Genomic DNA, 17881 nt, shown 5'->3' with positions numbered 1-17881 from the left:
AATTTTTCAGTCAACGAAAATACTCCGGTAAGTTTCCTTCCTCCTGGATTGTGCTAAGTCAAATATTGGCATTGCATGCTGCTTTATTTTGGTTGCTAGATTAATTTAGCTTCAAAATCCTATCATGAAGAGATGCTATGAGATGCAGTATCTGGAAGGTGTTGTATCACATCTCCAGCATTGCTGCACAACTGTAAATGCAAGTGACTGATTGGATGTGGAAGCCAGGTAGTTCAGGAGAGCAGAAAGATTAGTACTGCACTGGGTGGTGTCATATAGCACCCTGAGGGTGTTTGAATAGAGAAAGTTGACCATCATAAAAAGAAAATGCTGACATGAGGCACAGTGGAAGAGAGCATAGTGTGGCAGATTAAGGACCCCAAAGCAGGAAAAACAACAAAAAAATGACAATGGGTGTTTAGAAAGGAGACTTTTTAAGAGGAAATCATAAATGTTTGCAGATCTGAGTGAAAGAGACTGATGAAAAGAGAAGGACCTGTTCAGTGCTGATTCCTGATGAGTTATTGGAAAGTATAGAATTTATTGAATGGAGAGCGGGAATGGAAATGTAGAGAAACGACGACTATCTCTGCTTTTCATGGGCAGTTGATAGACATGGCCCCCTCCTCTCACCGTCTATCTGTGAAAAGTGATTGCAATGAGCTCAGACTGTGCTGAATTATGACAGATAAGGGCAATCAATATTGGGGGGTGGGTAGAAAAAAAGGGGGAGAAAGTGAATAATTCAGAACATCCACAGCCTTTGAAATGATCTGTTATCAAACGGTATGTGTTTGCATGTTAATTTGTAGAGGTTTTGTATGTTTTATGACTTTGGAGCATCGATATGTTTGGACCTTTTGCTTCTGTCTTGTCGTGTGTGTGTGTGTGTGTGTGTGTGTGTGTGTGTGTGTGTGTGTGTGTGTGTGTGTGTGTGTGTGTGTGTGTGTGTGTGTGTGTGTGTGTGTGTGTGTAATGAGGCCAAGGAGAAGTAATTTGTCATGCCATCTGATAGTGTAGCACCAAGCACCAGGCTAAATCGCCCTGAGCGCAACCATGAGGGGTTGGGCTGAAGGAAGGAGGTGCTGATGATTGACAGCGATAGATAGCTGTCAGTCAATGAGAGGGAGTGGAGGGGGAGCAGGGAGCAGCGGCCTGGGGCAGGCGGTGGTGACATTTAGTCCAGACCTAGAGCTTTGTCGGGAGGTTGATGGAAAGTGAGAAAACTAGATATTCTCCAAAATGTGTGATACTGTTACTGGCCAAAAAAATGCAATTGCTCAATATTATTATGGGTTGCAGTACTAGTATGCATTCACATGTATTTGTGGCAGGGCCTAGGAACTTCTCATACATACTTGTTGAATCATATAAAGTGTTTTATTGCATTTTGTTTATATTTATATAGCAGTATCTTACTGTAATAAGCATAGAGTATTTATGTAAATGCAGTCATCACACATACAGTGATTATTAACATCTATATATTTTTAAAAATATTTATTATAAACCCCAACTATATAATATATTCAATTCATTATCCCTCTGCAAATGTGATGTTACGTTCTTTGTTTCCATTTTTTCATGTTTCACTTATGATGTACATCGCCTGTATGTAATTTAACAGCCACAAAATTTGTATCCAGTAGATTTTGTTCGGCTCAGGACTAAAAACAGAATGGAGAATTTTAAAAAGTGCCAAAGGCCCATAGGAGGGGATTTCGCTCGTTAGTAAAAAAATAATAATAATAAAAATCATGATATAGTTATAATAAGACTCATTAAAGCTTGATAGTAGATTATTTTATTAAATTTCCTGGGCCAGCCGTATCTCCTCAGCTCTTTTTAAGACCTGTGGTTCTTCCTAAATGGAGCCACACTGTTGCGCTTGATATTTGCTTTACCTTACAATATAAAGTGCCTTAAGGCAACTATTCTTGTGATGTAGCACTATTTATTTGTGCAGCTGGATAGTGTAGTGGTAAAAATACACACCTCTGGAGTGGGGGTTGCAAGTTCAATTCCCCCCATGCTAAAAACCAGCCCTGGAGTGGCGCAGCTACGTTTGCAGCCTGTCTGGGTGACATAAAAGTGGCTCAAGCCATCTTTTTTACTCCCTATAACTGTTTCAGTCCACTATGAGTATGCACGATTATGGTTATATTTACTGTTTTTAAAATTTAAAAGCTAAACATGCGTTTTAAAAGTTATTTTAAAAAGTTATTTTCAGCAAGAAATAAGTGAGAGAGAGGTACATTGTTATTTCTGGCATCTCTGTTTTGATAGTTTTGTTGTATTGCCACTTTAATTTTTTACTTTACTGGAGATGCTGTACTGTGTCACAGACTGCAGGCTACCACCTTTGAACACCATCCTCTAAAAAACAACAGGGTTTTGCTGAGTAGTCATCATTGTCTCAGTACGATACGACCAATACTTTTCAAACTGTAAGAGAAGATATGAGAAGAATAAAGCATGACACTAAGGTCGAAAAGACTGTAGCGCATGTCAAGACTAACATCGACCCTGAAACAAAACCCAGCTCGAGAGCCTCCCCCCCGACCTCCTCCTCATGCAGCTCTCACTTTCTCCCACTCTCACGCTTTCCTTTCTCTCATTCTTTCATTCTGTACCTATTGAGCAGCAAAGTTGTCGCTCTCTTTCACAGCCTACCCTGGGCAAGAGGGGAACAATGCAAGCACACTTTGCTCCCCTGAATACGTGTTAGAAACCCAATCAGGCCCTCTTATTCGTCATATTCTTTTCTCTTTTTTCTTTCACAGTCCTGTCAGGGAAAAGGGACGGGGGGCTCGCAGCAAAGGCAAACGCCTCTCTGTTCTCCCTTTTCTTTTTTCCCGCCGTCTCTTCTTTTTTTTCCTGCTTTGTTTTTGTGTACATGCACTCACATGCACCTCATTTTCCTGTGTGAGTATACTTATTCTACCCATGGTTAGTTTTTTAAATCGGTAGAAATGAAACAAACAGGTAAGAGTGGAAAAACAGTCCTTCTACCAATTGATTGTAAATTGAGAAAGGCCTCAGGTATATGAACTCTACAAAAGCATGCATACATGCCATAGTTACATCGTAAACCATGTACTTTTAACATCTCTTAAAGGAAAACCAGCTGTACAGGAGCATCAAGGAAGTAGCCACTGTGATGTCAATGAGTGATTTGTGATTGCCTCAAGTTAATCCCTTTGTTTTTATTTTTTTGTGTTTTTGACAACCAGAAGTGACCTTTTTTAGATGAACTTTTCTGTAGAAGACACCAAAGACACTGTGAGGTCCACCTGTGTCACCATACCTGTCTGTGAAATTGATCTTGCCCCTGATAATTCAGACTTTTGGTCTTAATGCAACTGAAACACGCAAGTTATAAAAAAAAAAAAAAAAAAAAAAAAAAAACCCTCATCTGCAGTTTTTGTAAAGTGGGAAATTTGCTATAGAAAGACTGCATTGTACCAGGCTGTAAACATGCTTATATCTGTGACTAAAATTAGGCATTTTAACATGGGGGGTCTACCTGGCTTTTGGGTCCAGCCTGCTGTTGTCATTAGAGAAACATCAGTTTTTTTCCGTCCTGGCTTCATTTTTAGCCCCTGCGGTTGCAGCTTTTTCCCCTCTTATAAAAACACCTCAGTATATATAGGACGTGGTTTGACAGACTTGAGAGCAATTTCTGAGTTGTTCCATGCATAGTCACTACATAGGCACCTCTAACTACTGATACAGTATGATTTAGTAACCAGGCCAAAAATATGACAGAGACCACACAATTCAGAAAAGAGCTTTGAGGTTTTCTCCTAGGTGTAAAGAGTTAACCAACAGCTCAGTAGTAGAAAGGCCCCATGTGAGAGTAGTGCAGGTGCACATTTTTATCCAGGGAACAACCCACTGGATTTTTTTCCCCACTAGTGAGAGTGGGTATGAAGCAGACTATCTCCTGCTGTGTGCTACATGTGAGAAAAACCAACTTTGGACCGTATCCCGACCTGCTTCTTACAATAATGTCCAGAATAAAAGTGAAAAAATGTCTCTAGAGGCTAGTTTCACAAGAAATTGGAGACTGAAGAAGCAGGAAAGAACTCAAAATTGTAAATGGTTAAGCAGGCTCTTCAACCATCAAGGAGGGTTTGGTGGAAGTCGGGGGGGTTGATAGACTGAGCAGATCAACAGAGGCAGTGAAACAAATGGGTGCTGCAACAGGTTGGAATTAGATCAACACTATCAAGCAGGCCAGATACAAGCTGCGATACCTGAGAGAGATGGATGACGAGGTTGTGTGTGCGCAGGAATGGAGGTTGTGTGTTTGTGTGCTGTTAATCTATTTATTTACCTGTCATTGGCTGCGATAATGGTTTTCATCCCTTCTCTCTGTGTCTCTCTGTCTCAGTCTATCTTGTGATGGGGGATTGGTTTTTCGTGTGTCGCTTGATAATCACACCTGTATTTTCTCATCAGACTCTAATCAGACCAATTACACGCGTGACGGAGAGCGTGGGCATGTTGATGCAGGGGAGCGATAAAGACACACACATACACACTCACAGACACTTCGGGATTAAGCTCTCTGTCTTGGGGTATCTACGTCCCTTATCGGGGACAACCATCCCTGATGTGGCCTGTCAGCAGGCATGCCAAAAGTGTCGCTCACGCACAAACACATGCGAACACACTTAGGTCATGTATGCAATGCACCAAATATAATCTATGTCTAAAAAAGAAAGCATGCCTCTCCTGTCTCGCTATTTACCCTTTGATCCCTCTCTGCCCTCGTTGTGATGAAGAATACTCTGAAAGTCTGTCTATTCTCGTACTTGTTTCGATAGGCATATGACGGCTTCGCCAGCCTCGGCATCTCTCGTCTCCTGGAGCCATCCGATATGGTGCTGCTGGCCATTCCTGACAAACTAACAGTAATGACCTACCTGTATCAGATCCGGGCCCATTTCTCTGGCGAGGAGCTCAATGTGGTGCAGATAGAGGCCAACAGCAACCGCAGCACCTACAAAGTGGGTGACTTTGAGACTGATACAAATGCATCAATAGACCAGGACAAGTTCTACGCTGAACTGAACGATGTGCAGCCCCGCAAGGCTGACTCTCAGGCTGCTGTTTCTGCCAGCGGTGCCACCACTGAATCTAACAGAGCTGAAGCTACTGAGGGAGAGGTGAAGGAGCAAGGTTTGAAGGCCGAGGTAGGAGCCGTTTCGGCCGGCTTGTCGACTCCAGCGCCGTCGCAGTCCTCGCCTCTTGTCCCATCACCGCGCACAGTTTCCACAGCAACAAACTCAACCTATGTGATGGCGTCAGGCTCTGAGGACAGGGGAAATCTACAGAAAGCAAACACTTTAGTCCTTAGTGAGTTACCACAGCGAGTGGAGAGGGAGATGGAGAAGGAAAGGCAAAACAAGGATGAACCAGGAGAGCAGAGAGGAGAGGGAGCTCCCGAACCAGCGTCCCCTACCAGGAGAGGAGCTTCTTTGTCCCACTCGCCACCCCATCCGAAACTGGGCTTCTCCTACAACAGGGATGCCGACCTCATCAAGAAAAAGAGGGCAAGCCTGCGTCACTCAGAGTCTGAGCCTGCATCAGATACCAGCTCTTCTCCAGTGAATCATACAGATGCCCCAGTCAAACAGGTAAATACACATGAAGCCTAACATTTCATACTTTATACTTTATTAACACACTGTAGTGTTTCCTGAATATTGTAAATATATGACATTGGAAAGTAATCAACTAAATTACACACATCTAATCTTGAGTCCAGTGCCTTAAAACACCTCTGGGTCAGTCTGTATGATCTGGACTAATTCTAACTGCTTAATGCAGGTATTAAGATTCTGACAGCGTTTGCGTGCAGATTCCTGCTTTTCCCCCTAAATGAATTGTTCTCATTTTTATCCTTGCACCCTGAATTTGATTGAAACTTTCACAGCTACATCAGTCAAAGACAGAGGATACGGTGAACATTCATTCCCTTCTGACGCTCGCTAAGCTTCAAATCCCGACCTCGTTGATGCGGTTGCAGAGATGACCGTACTGAAACTCTCCCGTTCTGCATTAGATGTTGTCGTCACCTGTCTTGTAGCCGAGAACCAGACGCGTCTGGGCCGAGCCTTTAACACGTGGCGACTATGAAAGGCACTGGGAGAACCCCCTGCTTTGACATTTCATTATATTTTTCATTATATTTCTCATCCCTGCAGTTGATGGCAGTCGCATCGTGACTGCTCAGGCGTGGCGATGCTTTGCACAGAGCACACATCATCTCGTCTCTCACACACACCCTGTGACACACACCTGTATGTGCGTGTGTGTGCACAATCGCACTGAATGCACTGCTGTCTGCGTTGGTTAACCCCAGATTACTGCTTGTTGTTTACAAGTCGAAAGGTCACAGGGCAAGCGGGGGGCTATGACAGTCATGACATCCCATTTTGATCTGCTTTTTTCTAGTTAGCAGGATGTATCCAGGCCAGATTTAACTTATCGAAAGAATAAACATTTTTCAGTTATATAAGCAGCTGGGGTAATATTGCTAAATGTAAAAGCTCTGCTTACAATACACCCAGAATTACCTTGCAGATAAAATTCTGACTTCAGTGTGTGGTTTGCTTATTTGCCAAAGCCGTCATGCTCTCCACACAAATGGACCCAGACAGGGCTATGAGCCCAGGTTCCCCTCAGAGAGTGCATATCATAGGGAACATACCTGCTCCTGGATTAGAAAAGCATAGGGCTGAATGAATCCCCCACTTGCTGCATGTCCAGTAAAGAAATGTGAAAGCCGCTTGTGTGATAGTTTGCTGCTGAAGATAAACACATCACTCACCATTCTAAACAACATTATTGGTTTCATTCTTCTGGGGAAATACTTTGAAAATTAGGAGTGCCTCTTTGACCACTGCAGTCATGATTTATTTTCTTTTTAGGAGCCACGACCTGCCCCTGTGTCGAGCCCCCCAGCTGAGAAGGTGAGTATGGTTTAAAAGAAATGGATTGTTTTAGTACTTCAGACCTTGATTAGCAAGTGGTAAATTATAAGGAGAAGCTACCTTACATAGGAAGTGGCCGCAGTCTTGAGCAATAGGGCAAAAACATGGACAGTTGGAGATCCAAAGGCTCCTGTTATACTTCTTTAAAGTCCGCTTGAAGGCAACTGCCTGGGTCCATGCATAGGTGGTGTATTTTGATATAAATTCTCAGTGAACAAGTCCAGGCAGTCACAAAAACTAAGCAAGCCGGTTGGCATCAGCATGGACCTTTGCGCTTCCCAGGTAGACCCTAGCGGACTCGTGGATGCGAAAAGTATACAACCTCCTTTTATCTTCTGTGACTTATTACCCAGGTGATATACTAGGTATGGATACCAAAGATGATTTTATTTTTATATCATTAAGAAGATAGATTTAAAAAAAGCTATATATTATTACAAAACATTCCAGGATTTTTTCCTCTATCTGGCATGCATGCTTATGCCGCATTGGCAACCACCAATTGCTAGAGAAAAATGGTTACTCCACATTTGGTTGGCGAGTGATTGCTGGAGGCTGTTGCACTTCAAACCTTGCAGTTTGTTTCGTCACTAGCGGTTTATGACAGTTGTCACTGGTTTGCCTGGAAGACACTGACTTTTAAAACGTAAAAAGCTGAAGTTGACCCATTTGAAACCTGTTAGTTTTAGTGGTAATGCACAACAAAGTTTCACTACCGCTCTGTGGTAGAGACAAGTTTGCAGACAAGTCGACATCCTCCATGAAAATCAAAGTTGACCACGTCAATCTGCTAGCATCCAAAGAAATCACAAGGTTTTTAGTGCAGCACCCTCTTTGCAACCAGTTTCAACTATGGGGAACCTGCAACCTCCAGCAATCACTCACCAATCAACCCTGGAGGTTGCCAGGGGGTCACCGGTCTGTAGGTCTGTGTGATTGAGGCCTGGCTGAAGAAAGCTTACCTTATTTATGGCACAATGTGATTACAATGAACCCTTCCCAGTCTCGGTTACAATAGCTTTAGTTTTCTGAGTGTATTCTCTCTCTTTTCACATGTGTAGAAGGTCCTCTCTCGTCAGGAGGAGTTGAAGGAGAGAGCCAGACTCCTCTTGGAGCAGGCCCGCAGAGATGCTGCGATGAAAGCCGGCAGCAAATACATCTCCAACTCAGCTGCAGCTGCACCAAACAGAGCTGCAGGTGTCTGTGATGTAAGTCCAAGCCTTCCTTTTTGTCTGTGTGGGATTGGAGGTGTTGGTATTGTCCACTTGAAAGAATGAAATTGTCTCTGTTCTACCATCATTCTGGTAGAGCTTGATCTTCGTTTCATCTGCCCAAAGAATGTTTTTCCAGAGCTGTGCTGGGTTTTTTTTAAGATGTTTGTTTTTTACTATAGTCTAATCTGGACTGTCTGGTCTTGAGGCGTATGACTGGCTTGCACCTTGCAGTGAACCCTCTGTATTTACTTTCATGCAGTCTTCTTTTTATGGTAGACTTGGATATAGATAAATCTTCTTCCTGGAGAGTGTTGTTCACTTGGTTGGCTGTTGTGAAGGGTTTCCCTTCACCATGGAAATGATTCTGTGATCATCATTTCCATGGTGAAGGGTTTCCCTTCACCATGGAAATGATTCTGTGATCATCCATCACTGTTGTTTTCTATGGACGTCCAGGTCTTTTTGCGTTGCTTTATTTCTTTCTCAGGACATACCAAACTGTCACTCCTAATATTTTAGCAGTTTCTCAGATGGGTTTTTTCTGTTTTCGCAGCTTAAGAATAGCCTGTTTCTCCTGCATGGAGAGCAAAATCTTCCAAATGCAAGCACCTCACGCAAAATCAACTCCAGACTTTTTTTCTGCTTAACTGATAATGACATAACGAAGGAGTTTCGTCACTTGCACATGAAATAACCTTTGAGTCAAAGTAGTCCAATTAAAAACTGAGCGGCACAACTCCTAAGAAAGCTGCATATCTACACATTAGGCCATGACCATTATGTAACCATTACTGGAATATGTTTAAGTGAACAGGTAAAAAAAAAAAAAAACTTGTGTCAGTGTCCAAATATATATGGACATAACTGTAGATGTGGACATTGTATCTAAGAAAGGCCCCGAGAGTCAGGATGAGGTCTGTGTAGTGAGTAAAAGCTTGCTTGAATATGAGTTTTGTTGCATGGCATCACGTCAGTGTGCAGGGAAAGCTAATAGGGTGACCCCACACCTCCCCAACTTATTCAGCGCCCTCATGTCACTTCCACAGTCTCTCTATTTGCTGCTCACTGCGCTTCCAACATGCTGGAAAAGCTTGTCCAAACTGTCTCATCCTGTGGCAGCCCACTTTGGTGAACACTTTAAGGAAAGGCTTTGAGAAGGAGAGAAGACTTTTCCTTATTAACTTCTGCTGAGACTCACTTACACTCTGCTGTGTGTCCTGAACATGTCAGTGTGGAAAGCTCAAATATGGATGGACTTCTCCGCTCTCTCCTCTCACCATAAACATGTCTCCCCCTCTCTCTCGTGCTCTCTCTCTGCTCAGACACTCTCTTTGGTCATCTTGACTCTGCACAATTTTTATGACATCCCCCACCAATTTTGCTGCCCCCTCACTTTCCCCTTAACACTGAGTAAATGTTGTACACAAACACCTGTCAGCAAAAGTACATTCATGGTAAAAAAAAGAAAAAAAAAAGGGGGGGGCCAGAAATCGCTGTAGCGAAGCAAACTAGACTAGAGAAGATGCGAGTGAAATTGCCAGCTCTGAACTGAGTACGCTCCACTGAACATAATATACTGGGAGGAGGGGGCACACTGATGAACCAGGAGTTACCCTGGGAAAGCACTGTGGTCAAATCCTCCGTTACGTTTCCAAATATTTCAGAGAAAAGGAAAGGGGGAGGGTTAAGAAAAAAATATGGTCTTGTGAGAATTGTGACGACAAGGGATTTGAGGGTAAAATGAAATAAATACCTTTTGGTAATGAAATATCTAAAAGGCAGCAGCCGCATGCCCCTGCGTTTGCTCCCTGAGTCCTTAAAGAGAAATATGCCCTTGAATTAGATGTTTTTAAAGTGTGTATGTGTGTGTTGTCGGTGTTTGTTCATGTTTGTGCGCCGGCCACAGGAATAACCAGTTCGGCATAATCTGAGGAAATAAACGAGGACCTTCCAAGGACTAGGAGCCGTTAAAAGTCTTCAGTGGAAGAAAGCAAATTAAAAGAGTTTTTCAAAGCTGTTGCAGTGCTGATATATTTCCTTAGCCACAAAAAAAGGTCCTCTTCTGTCCCTTGTTGTCTGGCAAGATGGCGGACTTCACTTAGATTAGCTCCTTAAAGTAGGCAAACCCACCCCTTCACTCTTTCTCTCTCTCCTCCTTATTTCCTCACTCATTTCCAAGGACAATTGGTTAATAACCCCTAAACACACACTTACTTACACATACACACACACACACACACTCCTCTGCATAAAAAAGGAAGGGAAGCAGGAGGGGTGGGAGGGAGATATTGAATTGTTTACACTTTTTTTAATAGAAAACATTGATCAAAGGAATACGACTGGCCTCGAGGCCAATGTGCTGATAATTGTTAGTGATTCAGATTAGATTACTTGATGTCTTGTTTTGATTAGCATGAGTGTGTGTGTGTCTGTGTTATCAGCTGGAGAGGCCCAAGCTTTTCCCATTTAACTCTCCATCTGTCTAAGTAGGTGCTTTGCGGTTTAGCATGCATAAGGTATAATTTAATTCAGCTAAAGCAGGCTTCGTTCTTCAAGGGAAACGGCTAATGTGAGGGAAAGGTGGGGCTTACGTTAGCTGCTTTAGCGTATAGCTTTCAAAGCACAAATGAGTCATCAGGTGTCATCTTTTAACTGAAATCATGTCGTACACAAAGCTGCAGGTGTCAGGATTTTTATATGATAATGCAGTTCTCTTTTATCGAAAAACTGATACTCCAGAAAACTCATAGTTTTAGTGCTAATTATATTACACTGGTCAGCAGTATTTCAGGAGTTGTCTTTAGAGATAAAATGAGCTATTACTTATTTTATGTATTTATATAATGTATAAAATATATTATAAGTTAGAAGTTAAAATGGCTCATTTTTCTGGCATTTTTAAGAGATTTAATTTTTCCTGTTTTTACACTTGTGCACTGATTAGGTCAAAAAAAAAAGATCAACTCAGGTGAGATTTAATATAGAAATTTAAAAAAATCAAAGCTTATTCAGCTGCCGGGCCAGGCCAAAATGTTGTCTAAGTGGGATGGTGTGAAACAGCGATTAATTGGAGATTGATTATCCAGAGTGTTATGACATACATCTCAAATGTTAAAAAAAGCAAACGTTATTTATTATTTAACACTGTAGGACATCCCTTTGAGTGTTGAGACTAGTTATGCTACTTAGGTTTTAGGTTTGAAACCTTCTTTCCCCACAGCTAACACTAAATGTGACAGAAACCTTAGAAACATATACAAACTGATACATGATCAAGCTCAGCTATACTAGCTATCTATACTAAAATCAGGTCTTCATCCATTCATGTGAACATAGCACGAACAATATGTTAGACACTTGTTTGGTGTGTGTGTGTGTGTGTGTGTGTGTGTGTGTGTGTGTGTGTGTGTGTGTCGTAGCCCTGTTCTCCTGACCTATGCTCTCCCTCCTGCCATCCCTAATTGTAGCCCACAGTCACTGCTTCTTTCATCTAAGGTCACAGGTTCCTCTCTTTCTCCCTGCCTTCTCAGTCTTTCTCTCCCCTCCTCACTCCATTTCTCTTTCATGTCAGATTTTTGACTTCGAGCCCCAGTTCTTTCCTTTCCCATCTCTTTATTTATCTCTGTCTGTCCTCTCTCTGTAGTCTTTGATGGATGACCAGTACTACTAATTGTTCTGTGCTCACCAGCGTTGGCCTCACCACCTCCTCCTCCTCCTCCTCATAGGTGGCCTTCACAACATATCAGTAGTCAGTGGTGCAGATGTCTTGTAATGTTGTAATGTCACCACCCCCTACCTAAGCAGTAGCCAAATGGGTAATTAATGAGCTTTCCTAAAAATATCTAGACTTTTTTTTTGTCCTTAGTCCTGACATCCCCAGTTTTGGTTTTAGTCTTTCTTTTGCTCTTTGGACTTTCCCACTGTTATTCTTTTAATAGGAGGTGTGTGTGTGTGCGTGTCTCTGTGTGTCTGTTCACTTCAGGTCTTCTCATCCATTAGCAGATGAGAACAGTAATTTCACACCGGCCTGGCCAGGCTAATTATCAGGATCCACACTTGGTTTGGGGAGAAGTGTGTGTGCATGTGGACCCACAAAGCAAAATGTGCAACTATGTGTGTTCCTTTGCAGAAAACTGTAAAGCAGAAATTTGTGTGTGTGTGTGTATGTGTGTGCAGATTTGTAGCACCTGTGCATATTTGAACGTCTTTTTTTATTTTGTGTGTGTGTCTTTGAGTATGTGTGTGCTTTGCTTGTGGAATGCGTTCAAGAGTGCACGCAAATGCCTCGGTGTTTTCCAGGTAAGAGAGTTTCCCTGCTCACTGACTCGTTGTGATTCCTATAATTGGGTCCCGTTTGATTTTTGCCGACCAGCACCCCAACCACCTCTTCCTCCCCTTCTTCCCCCATCACCCCCCTTATTCCTCTTCCTTCTCCTCAGCAGTGGAGAGGACTCCTGGGTCTCTGCTGTTGTGACCTGTGGGTGTTGTCATTCACTCCCATCTGCTGTCTGTCCTCTCATTCTGACTCATCTGTCATGTCCTCCTTTCTTTCTGAATTAGATTTCTTTCTGTTTTAAATTGGGGACCAAAACAAAGCCCTCTGGCTCAACTGTGATGTATGTAAAAAAAAATATATATATATATATATTATTATTCAAAAAAAAAAAACAATAAAGAAAATATCCAAGAGCCATTAAAAAGGTTACCTTTTACCCAAGGCCCTATGACTGAACCTTGCGTAAAAGTTCCTTTAAAAGAAAAACACATTGTGTGTTATTTATTTAATTTCATATATTTCATTATAACAGGTTAGTGTTTTGTCTTTCCTTCCTTCCTCTTTATTTATTTTGACATTTGGGACCAAAACAAAGCCTTCTGGCTGAACATTGTCATTTTTAGGAACCTTTTCAAATGCCGAACATGGAAGTTGTGTGTGAGTTCTTCCTGTTTTATTTTGGAAGCATTACATTCAGGTCCTCACCAGTGGCCCATTATAACAGGTCCCTTCTTTTTACATAAACTAAAATAATCCTGAAAAAATAATCTTAGTCCTCACATCTTCTGATTTCAGTTTTGTTCTCATGGATTTGACCATTGAAAATGCAACCAGTAAAAGGTTGTCTGTGCAGCAGAAAGAGGAAAAAAATGTCTGTTTTGAAAATGCAAATATGGCCATATGCGCTCTCCTTTTTTGTCCACACTTTATGTCCACACACTGTTCTTTACTCCCCTCCTCCTCCTCCATCTACTCTCCTTTTCAGCTTTCTCCCACCAGTAATAGTTTTTCTCCAGGTCTCATTTTAATGTGGCTGCAGTGCCTTTCTTCTCCCAGTTCTCATTTTTTCCCTCTTCTCTTCTTCCTCTTCTTCCTTCCCTCACCCCCTCCTTTCTTCTTCTTGTTCTCTGTCCTTTTTGAAGAATCTGCCCCTAATGAAACTAAATAGTTTGGTGGGGAGTTTCTTTGGACTATGTGTGCGTGCTTGTCTTGGAGTGTGTGGGTATGTGTCATGGCCGAATTGGCTGGAGTGGAGATCAAAGGCAGTCTCTAAATCGAGTGTGTGTGTGCGTGTGTGTTAACGAGCAAGAGAAAGACAGCTCTCTGAATTGCATCACAAGAGCTGATCAAGCCATCAGAGAAGAAAGCGGTAACTCACTTACACTTACATACCTCTCCTGAACACATGTACCTCTCCTCCTTTCTCTCTTTGTTATATTGTTCACGTTTGACCAAGTGGAAGTGTCAAATGTTTTTCATGTCCATCCTCTAACACTGGTGTTTTGCCTTTTTTACTTTCTCCCTCGTTTTGTTCTGCTTTGTTCTCTGTATTTTATTCATAAAGTATCAAGTTTAGAGAACGTTTAAAAATTGATGCAAAACAAAGGCATTGTGACTCAACAATGATGTGATCTTGGTCACAATGCAGAATGGTTATGTAGGATGCATCATGATGTCTGCGTAACTCAAGAAAAAAATAGACTCAAAAAAGTCAAAAAGGACCTGCATATTTGTTCAATGGTCCGTTTCAACAGTATAGTTATGGCATTTAATTTTATGCATAGGCCTAGCCAATGTCTGCTGGCTCCAGCTCCCTGGCTCAGGACAGTTAAAATAATCGGGCCTCTAAAATCACTTCACTCAGAGCTTTTATGAAGGTAAAATCTATCCATTGAGGCCCATTTTCTTTTTGTGAAGATGAAAGCGTATATATAAATGCTGTTAAGTCGATCCTTTTAAAATGGGAGTCTGTGGGGTTTGGTTTGCTTTTTAACAATAACAAACTCGTTTAGTAAACAAAGAAAGAAAGAACAATGCAATAAACAAAATATTCTAAATAAATGAAATAACAATTAAGACCAGAAATTAAAGTGAACTTTTTCAGTCGGAGGAAGTCTGAAACATGGAAGCCTTAGTGATACACAAAGGATATTAAAGAGAAACTGATCTGACCTTTTTAATGCATCATTTGAAGTATTTGGAACAGTACTGAGTTAAATTAATCGGTTGATTAATTAAAAAAATGATCTGGTACGAATGGGTTTGTCAGACATGGTACAATGACCTGTTACAAACTGCTTGCATTGTATTTTAACAGCTATTTTGACTAACAACTGTTATCACTGGACCTGCACAAACACACCAGTCTATCTGGAATAAGCTATAGTGCCTCAATGAATGTCTCCGCCTCAACCCCCGGCACTTTCGAGAACTTTCTCAGGAAGCAGTAGTGGAACTAACATAGGCCATAACTTCTAAAGTGAGTTCTGTTTTCTTCAAAAGGGGGCAGGGAGTTGATCTCATGTTCTCCGTTTCTCTATTACTATGTCCCTCCGCCGCCTCCTCTCTCACCCCCTTCACCTTTTTTGTCTCTCTCTCCCCAGCAATTATCCTGTCTATTTAAAGGGCAGAACCTTCCCATCATACTCGTCTGTCAGAACGACAATCTCCTCTGACTTTTGTGTGCATGTCCCCACTCAACCTGTTCTACGTGTCCTACTGTACAAGTGTCCTTTGTTAAGTATACACACCGGCTTACACACTGTGCTGAGGGCAAATTGTTAATTCAACTATGGAACCACAGTTAAACAGAACTTCAAAAGTCAAACACACTAACGTATTTGCTCATTATTAAAAAATCAGATGAATTTTAAACATACACCTTTGTTCTTCTGCATTTGTGCCACATACTCAGTACTTCAAAACAATATTCTGTCGTATACAAACCATATGAATTTTTTTTCATGCAAAATGCCTCCTGTGTCATTCACACATGATTCCACTGGTGCTTCAACTGTTAACAAGTAAGAGATACCAAAAAGATTTTGCACATACAGTATGTATAAACAAAAACTAGATTTTTATATTCTCGAACCACAGATCATTTTGGCTCTGTACACCACCACAGCAGATTTTAATTAAGACAATCAAGGTATGATTGAAATTCAGACTTTTCGCTTCAATTCAAGACATTTACCAAAAGTACTGCTTTTTTATACATAGCCCACCACTTTCAAGGGCTCAAAAGTAATTGAACAAGCAGGTTGATGGCCAGGTGGGCTTGTTCCCGCATTCACTATTTAATGACACATGAAGAAGATATAATATCTGAATTGATTCCACTTTTGTACTTACAGTTCATTGCACTTTTCTAGATCTCTCAATGAGGACTAGAAATGTCAGTGCAAGTGAGGGGGAGTTCGTAAGTATGAAAAAGACAAAATAAACTCATCAGAGAGACAGTAAAAACATGAGGAGGAGACAAATCAATAATCTGGTACTTTCTCAAAAATAGGGAATACACTGGCCAGCTCAGAGACACCCAAGTCCTGAGAGACCACAGAAGACAACAAAAGTTCATGATAAGAAAAAATACTTCACAACATCTAACCAAGTCAAGAACACTTTTGACATTGTCAAAGTCTTAAATCAAGAGACGCCTTCATGAATGCATATAGAGGATTTAAAACAAGATTTAAACTACTAGTTACACTCAAGGCTAAGAAGGGCAAAAACAGCTTAAAGAGACCGCACAGTTCTGAGTAATCGTCAAACAGATGAAACCAGGATGAACTTGTAACAGAATGATGTCAAGAGAAACATACGGAGGAGGAGAGAAATGGCTCATGATCATGATTATCTCAGTTTGTCTGATTACGTCTGAGCTCCTGACAATAGGAGACTATGTATAAAAATATCTGTAATTTCTAAACCTTTAATGGAATACTTATGTTAAACCCCTTGAATTAAAGCTGAAAAACTTCAATCTCATCTTGATTATCTGATTTAAAATCCACTGTAGTGCAGTATTTGTAGCACCGGCTATTGTCCAAATACTTACGGACCTAACTGTACTTAAAACCTCAGACATCACTCCTGCATCTTTGCAGTTGCACATAAACACACACTTAAATGTATACACTGACACACAGGTGCATAACCCGCACTCCTGCTCAAATTCCACGCCGACATCTCTCAAATTTATATTTATGTACATATAACACACACATACAGGCACACACAGACCCCTATCATGGGCACGCACCCGTCGAATCATAATTAGGCTGTGTCCTGGTTCTTTGATAGCCATGTACAGTGGCTCTTCTTTATCTTTATCAAATGCATTGATCGCTGTGGGCCTCGCACGCCCATTGATCCGCGCACTCTGTCTGGAGCCAGCCGATAAGCTCTCCCTTTCCCTCCCTCCCCTTCTTCCTCTCTCACTCCCTCTCCCTTCTTTTCCATTTCTGTTTTTACCTAAATTTGAGGAAAAATATTAGATTTATTAATTTGGTAATATTGTCAAAAATACTGGCATTGCACCTTTCAGTGGAATAAACAGATAATTAAGCCAAACAAAAATCTCTGCTCTTTGTTTAGATGTTTTTTTTTTTTTAACTGGAAAACCACATTTCCCATAAATCCCACTCCTTCCTGTCACCAAGAGGATGATGATGTTTGTTCCTTTCCACCTTAATCTGCTCGCTCATCCCAGCATATAGAGCTGTAAATACCTGCATTAGCTGTGTTTTACTCTGAGGATAACGTTCCAGAAAGGATCTGGGAAAACTGGCCTTTCAGCATCTTTGTAGATGTTGAAGTATTAGTTATCCATCCATAACCTTATAACCTCATCCGTAACCATAACTTCGTTATATTTGTTGTTGATTAAGTATTGCTGAGTCACCAGATCTTATATATTTAGGTGTTAAAATGATATGAGCATACTATAATAGATCATTTTAGTGTTACTGAAAATATAACAAATAAAGTTATATATATAAAGTAATAGATGGCTGTCTAATAAAATCTAAGTTTGTGTTTTCTTTAACAATTCTTTGCATAGAAACTATTGAAAGTCATAAAAATTATAGTGGACTGTATCTGTGGGCATTCCTGTGTGGTTGCTTGAAGGTTCATAAAGATGCTTTCTGTATTTAGTGATGTTTCGACTAATTTGTTGCTGAATAATTATATGTAAATGACATTTCTTGTTGTGATTATCATAAGTAGGCACATGGTGATATGGTAACAGAAAATCAGAGTTTAACAACTAACTGATTTCTACCTGAATCTCTGTGGCTTTTAAACATTGTTGAAGAGTGTGTGATTACATGACTATTTGATTGGCTTGTTGTGTGCATGTGTGTTCTGTGGTTCTTTAGTGT

At 41.1% G+C, this 17881-nt stretch overlaps 1 protein-coding gene across 4 annotated transcripts in view; it reads left to right on the top strand.

Annotated features, from left to right (window-relative positions):
• ehbp1 (EH domain binding protein 1) overlaps positions 1-17881 on the top strand; it is a 159940-nt gene that overhangs the window by 85672 nt on the left and 56387 nt on the right. For all 4 annotated transcript variants that reach the window (XM_084948666.1, XM_084948667.1, XM_084948669.1 and 1 more), the window contains 3 exons: positions 4833-5645; positions 6942-6983; positions 8066-8212. In XM_084948666.1, coding sequence (XP_084804792.1) covers positions 4833-5645; positions 6942-6983; positions 8066-8212 — 1002 coding nt within the window. The remainder of the gene's footprint in view (positions 1-4832; positions 5646-6941; positions 6984-8065; positions 8213-17881) is intronic.

The sequence above is a fragment of the Perissodus microlepis genome, chromosome 13 (genome assembly GCF_051167445.1).
Source record: "Perissodus microlepis isolate ML-2025 ecotype Zambia chromosome 13, ASM5116744v1, whole genome shotgun sequence".
In the NCBI taxonomy this organism is placed as follows: domain Eukaryota; kingdom Metazoa; phylum Chordata; class Actinopteri; order Cichliformes; family Cichlidae; genus Perissodus; species Perissodus microlepis.
This window is presented reverse-complemented; position numbering and strand designations above follow the sequence as displayed.